Source organism: Elephantulus edwardii, unplaced genomic scaffold, assembly GCF_000299155.1.
Source record: "Elephantulus edwardii isolate Elephantulus edwardi_28Jun2011 unplaced genomic scaffold, EleEdw1.0 scaffold00145, whole genome shotgun sequence".
Classification (NCBI taxonomy): domain Eukaryota; kingdom Metazoa; phylum Chordata; class Mammalia; order Macroscelidea; family Macroscelididae; genus Elephantulus; species Elephantulus edwardii.
The window spans coordinates 6143539-6152768 of record NW_006399895.1 but is presented as its reverse complement, the minus strand read 5'-3'; the positions used below and the strand labels follow the sequence as shown (position 1 = coordinate 6152768).

Sequence of the window (9230 nt, the reverse complement as noted above, 5' to 3'; positions counted from 1 at the left end):
TAACAACATACTCACATGTATAATAACATACTCACATGTATAACAACATACTCACATGTATAAGAACATACATGTATGAATACATACTCACATGTATAAGAACATACTCACATGTATAACAACATACTCACATGTATAACAACATACATGTAAAAAAATTAAAGAAGAATATATTATGAAAATGACTCTTCTGTTTCAAAGAGAAGCACAAGGGTAGGAGGAGTGTTGGAATGTTTGCTATTCCATTTTGAGTTGGATGTGTTATTACCTTGATTTCTGCCATACTTCCAGTAGTCGTCAGTCTTCCCTTAATGAGAAGTCACAAATAAAAACACACACTGAGTTAACACTGACCAGGAGCCCCCACTTTCATGATTGTTAAAGCATGTGTGAGGCATTTAAAAGCTGTGCTTTCCACGCTTATCTTGGTGGCTGAGTTTTGAGTAATCTGCTTTTCAGTCCTGACTTAGGCCAGGCAAGGAATTTGGAGTTTCTGTTTCAGTTCTCTCTTCAGATGTAATTTAAAAAAGGGAACCCCCCCCCCCCAACTTCTACCCTAACAACAAAACTTTATTAGTGTGACAGGACTGAAAGTCAACTTGGCAAAAATACTGACTGGTATCAAAGCACTTTATATTTTTGTATTTTCCACTGTTGTCAGGTTGACAGAATATTTAAATTAAAACATAAGATGATGACGACTCATTTTTAAGCAAAAAGAAAGAGAAAGAACCAAAGAAATCATAGAGGATCTTCTAGCCAGGAACTGATTATTAGTATCTTCCTTTGAAGGGTTTTACCATGTCAAGATTGAGATAGAATAACTTTTAATTTTAAAATCCATTATTTAGGGGCCCAGGATTTATTGAAATATGGTGAAAGACTTCAGTATGAGACTCTTATTTTAGGAAACTTATTTTAAATCTTTTTCTTCTGATTGCCAAGTTGGTGCCAGAAGGTACAGTAAGAGTTAATGCAATTGTCTGATTGTTTCCTATGACAACAGACCAGGGGCTCTTGTGTTGACAGTCTTGGCTTGGAGTTTTGGTTGTGTTTATTTTTTTAAATTTTTTTTATATTGGTTTGTTTATAAAGTTAGTATACATTGTGTTTCATACAATAATTCCCATTTATAGAATTAATTATCATTAAACTATGCCCACCATTACCTTGCCTTTCCAGATTCTTGCTGGGTTGTTTGTTGTGTTTTGTTTTTTTTAAACATCAACCAGACAAATTAAGATCAGATTATTCTTAGTGTAAGCATTAAAAACAAGAGAACTTTCTATTTGATGAATGTGAGTTGTTTGAATCAAATAGCAGTAGATTTTTTTTCTTGAAGTCAAATGGAAGTTTCCTTTAAACTTGTTTGGAATGTGGTTATCTTTGTTTTACATATTTGGAAATGGGGATCCCTTTCTCAAATTCAATGATAAAATTTAATAACTTATTTGAGGAAACGTATTCTACCTGTCTTTTTTCTTTCCATGTTGGTTTGTCTGCAGCTTTAATTAACCCATGCCTCTTCGGATTTATCTTCTTATAGACTTATAGGTGTGCTGTGGCACATATAGTATTGCTTCCCCTAGTCTGAGACACGTATTGTGCCCCTCATTTATCTCTGCTGCCTCTATTTTAGAAGCACAGATAATGATGATGCTACTAAAAGGAAAGTCAACCTGGTCTTTGAGAAGATCCAGACTTTGAAGTCTCGAGCAGCGGGGAGTGCACAAGGACACCACCAGGTAAATGAAGTTGTGTATTTTGCAAATGGCAATGTCTTAGTCTGTATGTTTGTTTATAGCAGCGACTGGGGAGTTTCCTAAGTGATGAGCAGGTAGAGGGTGTATTTTAGGCATTATTAATTTTCATTTTGCGTTGGGTTTTTTTTTTAAGAAATATTTTAAGACACCCCTTCTCCCTATTATAGCCTCAAATATAGATGGTAAAGTCCAGAAAGGAACATAAGCATAAAATAAATAACTGGTAGTTGAAGAAGCCTAATATTAACATAAATAGACAAATTTGGGATGTAAAGGTGAATGAATGAAAGCTCCAAAGCCACAGGTGTGAAATAGAATAAGGAAAAGAGCAAGAGAATAGCAACTTAGATGCAAATAAAAAGAAGGAATAAAGTAATACCAAATTATTTTACAAAAACAGACTGTTTAGTTTATTGTATTAAATTAAAGTTCAAACTTGGGGGCATTTTGTTGTTAAAAAAGGAGTCAACTCCTATTGGATGGATATATTCTGTATGTTAAATATACCTTGTCCTGTGAAAGGAAGTAATTGCATTTAAGAGAAGACAGCTGAAAAGGAAGCCCTTATTTTCATCTGAAAATGAGGCCACCCTTGTATTGGGGCTTACTCCTTGCTTTTTGTTTCTTCCCTTTTGGGGAAAATTGTAAAGGGAAGAAAAGATATTCAGAGGAAGATGCAGGGAAGTTTTGCCTACATTTTATTTTTTAACTTTGGAAATGTGTACAGAATATATTTTTAATCTTCAATAACCTTCTTTTCACTAGGGCTCAATATTACCCTAACACTAGATCAAGTCATGAGTGCTGCTCTGTCTTCAAATAGACCCACTAGGGAAACTTTAAATCATTCACTTTGCTGATAGGCAGCTTTGGAAACTCTATATCATTCTTAATATTAGCTCAATGTTTTTGACTAAGAATCTCACATTTCATTTATCTCAGTGGTTCTTGCTTTTCCTTTTCCAGCATGCTTTTAGGGGAGAGTGCATCCTTTGGTCTTGTTGTTAAAATTATTATTGTGCATCACAGATCAAAAACATCCACTTCTAACTTGAGGAAGTCAAGTTAGTTGCTTTAGAAATGATGACATGAGGTTTCTCTTAAAAGATTATCAGATTGTCGGGGAGAAGAAGGGAAGGCAGGGTTTTCTAGGTAGAGGAGTAGTATGAGCCAGTATGAAGAGAGTCATGTGCTTGCCACATAGAGGGAACTGGGGATAGTTTAGTGTAGCTGGAGCACAGAAACAGGATGTAGGAAGGAAGAGCCAGAGGGCAGGAACATTGTAAGCCATGTAAGAGGGCTTTGCTTCAAACTCAAGGTGATAGGCTATCACTAATGGATTTAAACAGGAATGAATAGTGTTGTTTTTGTGAAAATTCATTCTCATGGTGGAAGAGAGCCTAATGAAGGTCCTGCCAAATCAAGCAAGAGATGATGAGATGAATGAAGGCTGGTAGAAAGCTGGCTCTACTCACAGTGCTGTGACTGTTTCGTTGCCCATATTTTTCTGCCCTCTTCTGCCTCGCCTTTTAGTTCTTAAATCTGATTGTATGCTGGCAAAGGTTTTGCAGCTTTATCTTTTGGTGTCAGTTAAGTGATTTTTTTTTCTGGTAGGGAATATAAGAACTCTCTCATCTCGATGCACTGAGACAATAGTAGAAAGCAACAAAGCAGGTTTTCATTTGGGATAGAGCAATGTACAGTTTCCCTCGCTGAGTGGTATTTATACTGTCTAAAATGAATTGCTCTCGTTTTTTCCTAAAAATACTGGAGTTCTGTGCTTTTCTTGATTCTTGGTTTCTGGTCCCATTCATGGGAATAGGAGGGAAGTACCTCATTACAATGGTACAACTCACACCTGGATTTAGAAACATTTGAGCTGAGAGACTGCTTTTTCCAGCCTGCATTCCTACTTTAATCTCTTCCCCTCACCTCTTTGTAATGCTCTAACCACTTTACTGTGGGATTTTAGCCAAATATTTTTGAGCACATCATCCTGATATTTTCGTAGAAGGAAATAAGAAAAGGTCTACTAAGATTCATATGTGGAACACATATTTTCTAATGTATTCTCTTCAATCAGATCCTTTTAGAACTTTTCATTAGAGAAGAAATATATCATCCGAAAGAAGAAAGCCAATTTTTTTAGCACTGTTCCTTGCATTTTGTTTCTCTGGGTTTCTATCTAGGATTGTTTTTCTTCAGCCTGAGGCACTTTATCTACTATCTTGTAGTGCATTTCTATTGGCAGGGAATTCTCTTAGATGTTGTTTGTCTGAGAACAGCTCTAATTTACTCTCATTTTCAAAGAACTCTAGTTTGGCAAAATATTTTATTTTGTTTTTTCATTTCTTTAAACATGATAATTTTTATTTTTTTTCTTTGTCTTTTGGTCCTATGTATTCTCCTGTGAAACCAATAATTAGCTTCAGTTTTAGAAGTTTAACTGTGATGTAGCTAACAAAGTTCTTTTGCATTTATCTCAATTGGCATCCATTTAGTTCTTGACTATAAGACATTAATTGGATTTTAGAAATTCTTAACTATTAATTTTTTCTCTTGTTACTCTTCACTTTCCAGTGTTTCATGAATCTTATACCTATCTGCTCGTAATGTATTTAATATCTTTTATGCTCTATTCTTTTGTGTTATTATGATAATTCTTAGTGTAATTCCCCTTGCCTCTATGCGTCTGATATTCTGGTTCTTATCTTTTATTGTGATTTGAAGTTGGTTTTTTTACTCAATCGTTTATAAGCTTTTTGTCCTTTTTTAAAATTGCAATTTAAGTGAAAATATATAAAGCAAATTGATATGTATTTTCTATTAATTTACTTCAAACTCACTAATTGTGTCTGTGTCATCCTAGTAATGCACTGAGTTCTTAATTTTAACTATTTTGTTTTGCAATTCTGTAATATCCATTTAGTTCTATCTTTATAGACTCTAAATCTTCTGTTAAAATAATTGTATCTTTTTAGTTTACTTTGTCCATAGTAATTTTGAAATTCTTTACTATTAGCTATAATATATAGATCCTCTGTCCTTCTGTTGGTCATTTTTCTAGCTTCTTGGCATATCTGGGATTTAAAAATACCATATACTTGCTACTGTAGATGGTAAATTACAAAGGTTTTAGATTGATTTCTCTCAGAGGAATGTTGAGTTTTATTTTGGCAACAAGTTAAATGATTTCCAATATGCTTGATCCTATATGCTTGTTTTGGAACATTGGTAAGGAAGAGCTATTGAAAATGAATACCTATTGAAGATATTGGGAGCTCTGGTGACCTAGTAGGTAAGGAGTTACGCTGTCAACCCAAAGACAAGTGGTTCTTATCCACCAGCTACTACGTGGAAGAAAGATGGGCCGTCTCCTCCCATGGAATTTAGAGTCTCTGAAAAATTGCTTGAGGCTCAACCCTATGAGTTACTTCTGTCTTGATGGCAATGAGTTGGGTTGTTGAATTGTTAAAGTGTGATTCCATCTCATTTCTTGCCTCTTAACTTACTGCTTGAATATTTAGAATGGTTTCTTTTCTTTGACTGAGAACTCCAGCATTGTGTGACCTCTGAAATCTGTTGGGCTGATTGCCTCCTAATAACTGTTCACTGCTAGACCTCCCAGAATCTTGTTCTGTTCATAAAATGCTTAGGAATCCAAGGATCTAAGGAGTATTAGGTGTAGATTTTTCTAGCTGCTTTTCTTAGTTTCTGTTCTTTGCAATACCCTGGCCCTGCAATCTCTTTTTCCTTAGCATTTTTGAACTCCAGTCTCTTGTTTTCTTTGTCTGGGAGCTGCCACTCTTTTGGACTTTTAAAATTTTTACTGTGCTGTGGTTTTGGAAAATCACCCTTTTGGGGGAATTCAGAGTGAATATAAAGCTACGTTATGTGCTTTCTGTTTTTAATGATTTTAGATCCATGCTAGTTGTTTTACAGTGCCTGAAAAAATTGAAGTTTCCCCCCTGTTTTGCCTAGTTTTTATATTACTTAATGATAATGTAAATCTTTTATAATTTTTACTGATAAAGTAAATGCGATACCACTACCCTATTATGACTACAATTGGAATTAGTTATTTAATGAGCTAAAACAATTATTTAATGAGCTTTTACTAGGTTTAGGAGAAGTGTTAGTTTCTATAGTTACAGAGATGCATAAATGGGTCTTGACCCCTAAAAATCCATCCTCTTACTGTAGTAATTCTCATTAAGAGAAACTACTACTAAGAAAAATTGAAGCAAGATTGAGATACTCTGTTATTAAAATAGGAATATGTCTGTCTTACCCTAATTTGCTTATAAATTGTCACTGATATTTTTGTTATCCAGACATATCTGTAAACTGGAATCTTAACTTTATTTTAGAAAGTTTTCCTAAATTCTACTTATTCTATGTTTAATAATGGGATTGTCTCATAATGTTTTATAGCAACCCTTAAGGACTTCCAAAGAGTATACATTTGGGCAAATGGTAGTCATGCTGGTGTGGTATTGAGATACTTGGTTAGATAGTCGCTGATTATGATAAGTGATGTGAAAATGTTCTCTGGAGCCCCAGTGGGGTTCCCATGATGAAGTCTGCCTGTGAATTTAGGTAAGGGCTTGTGCAGGGGGTTGATATTTGAATTAAGTCTTGTGATGTTCAGTATTATATCTCATCTCTTATTGATTTGATTACCTTTTTGAGTGGGAGAGGAATAAAATAAAACCTGCTGGATATTTTCATTAGGATATTTTTGCAATTAATTACAGGCTTCTAATCCTTCATCTGAAATAAAAGATCTATTGGAACAGAAAGACAAGTTGACTACAGAAGTGGCTGAACTTCAGAGACAGCTTCAACTTGAAATCAAGGTACATGTTTCTTTTTTTCCCTGTACATGTTTCCCTCCCCCATTCTTATTTTAATAAAGACTCCTTTAAACACTTTGAGATAGTGAACACTGAATACATTTCTTTATATTTGTCAGTGGCTGTCTAATGAACTTTGTTGCTTTTTGTTTTATTTTTTTTTCAAGTATCAGAAGCATAAAGAGCTTGTTTGTTAATAAAAGGAAAGCTGTTGATTTAGGACACAGATCTAGAGAAAGCTAAATGTATATGAAGCTTCAGAACTAAATGATTGAAATAATAGCATGAGATTTAGTTGTACTCATGGGTTGATTGTTTTTTTTTTTAAAGAAATACTACATGTTCATTTAATACTTACTATTCCTTCTAGTTACAGACTCCTATGCCTTCATTGGAAAGGATGACTAAGTTTTTAAAATAATAATGTGAAGGTGTGGAGTTGATAAAGCTACGAGAAATCAAGATTTAGAAGTAGGTTTCTGTGGATCAGGTTAATGTGCAGTGAAGTTACTTTAAAGCCACACTTACTCTTGTCAGAATCAACAGAACGTCAAAGAAGAGAGAGAGAAAATGAGAGCCAACTTAGAAGAGCTGCGGAGCCAGCATGAAAACAAGGTGGAGGAGAACTCCGTGCTGCAGCAGCGACTAGAGGAGAGTGAGGGGGAGCTCCGCAAAAACCTGGAGGAGTAAGTCTGGGCCAAGAGCTGCTCCCTTCCTGGGCTTGTGTGTGTAACGAGACCTTCAGTGAATGCTGCTTAGCCTTCCAAATATTTATAGTAGAGACTGCTGACCCTCCTTTCCCCACTCTAGTACTTATGAAATTGTGAGATGTGTGTACACTGTGAGCAGAGACGTTAGTAATTAAAAAACAATTTTATGTCGTTTGTGGAGTATATCTTGTAAAGTTTTAATCCTCACAGTAGATTGCACACCAGGTAAGAGAGAAGGGAACACTAAGAGGTGACCTCTAAAGATTAAGATCCAGAAAATACATGTTACATGGCCTCTAGAGTCTTCTGGCTTCTGAATTTTATCTTGGATAGTGCCAGTTTCTGTAGCCAGTAACTATCGTGAGTCTGAAGAAAAGAAAAGCCATGTTCAAGATGACTTCGTCTTTGTGCTGTATCAAAGCCTGTGGCAGATCCAAAGCCAGGGTCTGAAATTGCTTCATAACAGGGAAGCTTTAAGTGAAGTTGGACACAACTGAGGCATGACATATAAGACAAGTAGTAGATTATATAAGAATAGTACAAGGAGAAATGTAGCATCAGGATTGATGGAAGATTCAACGACCTGTGTTATGCAGATGACACAACCCTGCTTGCTGAAACTGAGGAGGACCTGAAGCACTTGCTGCAGAAAGTCAAGGACTGCAGCCTCCAATATGGATTGAGGCTTGATATCAAGAAAACAAAGATTCTCACCACTGGACAAATTGGCAGCATCATTATGAATGGTGAAGAGATTGAGATTGTTAACAGTTTTAATTTGCTTAGCTCCACAGTCAACACTCTTGGTACCAGCAGCCAAGAAATCAAGAGATGAATTGCATTGGGAAAGTGAGCTGTCAGGGACTTCTCCAGAGTACTGAAGAGCAGTGACGTCAGGCTGGAGACTAAGGTGTGCATGATCCAGGCCATAGTCTTTGCAATTGCATGCTATGCAATGGAGGGCTGGACAGTGAAGTAGGGATCATAGAAAGAGAATTGATGCCTTTGAGTTGTGGTGCTGGAGAAGAGTGTTGAATATACCGTGGACTGCTAGGAGAACAAACAGGTTTGCCCTTGAGAGGGTGAAACCAGGCTGCTCTTTTAAGGCAAGGATTCTGACGCTTCATCTGACATACTTTGAACATGTTGCAAGGAGGGACCAGTCCTTGGAGAAGGACATCATGCTTGGGAGAGTGGAGGGACAGCACAGGAGAGGAAGACCCTCAATAAGATGGATTGATTCAGTGATTGGGGTAATGGGAGTAGGTGTGGCAGAGACAGGTTGGTACAGGATAGAGCAGGGCTCTTGTGCATAGGGTTGTTATGAGTTGCAAGTGACTCGATGGCACATAACAACAACAACAACAACAACAATAATAACAATAAACATGAAATATATGTATGCTCCTACAGATGGTTAGTGCAGTCTTTGCTTTTATATTGTATACAGAGGTTAATTTCAGAAAAGAAATTGAGAAGGAAAAAAATATCAAAGAATTTAGGGTATAGTAAAGACAAAAAAGTGTAAGAGCCTGAAGAACTTTTTCTGTAAATTTTCAGTTAAATATTTTAGAGTTTATAGGTTATATGCTCTTTGTCTCAGCCATTCATCTCTGCTATAATATCATGAAAATAGCTATTTGCCATACATAAATAAGTGAACATGATTGTGTTCCAATAAAACTTTTTTTGCAGAGTAGGTTGCAGGCTAGACTGGCCCTCAGCTGTAATCTATTGACTTTTCTGGAGTGGAGTACTCAGTGGTGGTGGGGTGACAGGAACTAGAAAAAGAGGATGGCTTAGTGAAAGTTGTCAAAAAAGTTGTCATTGTTAAATGTCCAGATGCTAGTGACTTATGTACTTTTATGTGTTTTGAGGATGTACTGTTAGAAGATGCCACT

At 36.0% G+C, this 9230-nt stretch overlaps 1 protein-coding gene across 1 annotated transcript in view; it reads left to right on the top strand.

Annotated features, from left to right (window-relative positions):
• The window catches only part of CGNL1 (cingulin-like 1), a 131671-nt gene that overhangs the window by 3129 nt on the left and 119312 nt on the right, over window positions 1–9230 (top strand). Inside the window, exons 3-5 of the mRNA XM_006894505.1 lie at window positions 1640–1745; window positions 6521–6622; window positions 7157–7305. Coding sequence (XP_006894567.1) covers window positions 1640–1745; window positions 6521–6622; window positions 7157–7305 — 357 coding nt within the window. The remainder of the gene's footprint in view (window positions 1–1639; window positions 1746–6520; window positions 6623–7156; window positions 7306–9230) is intronic.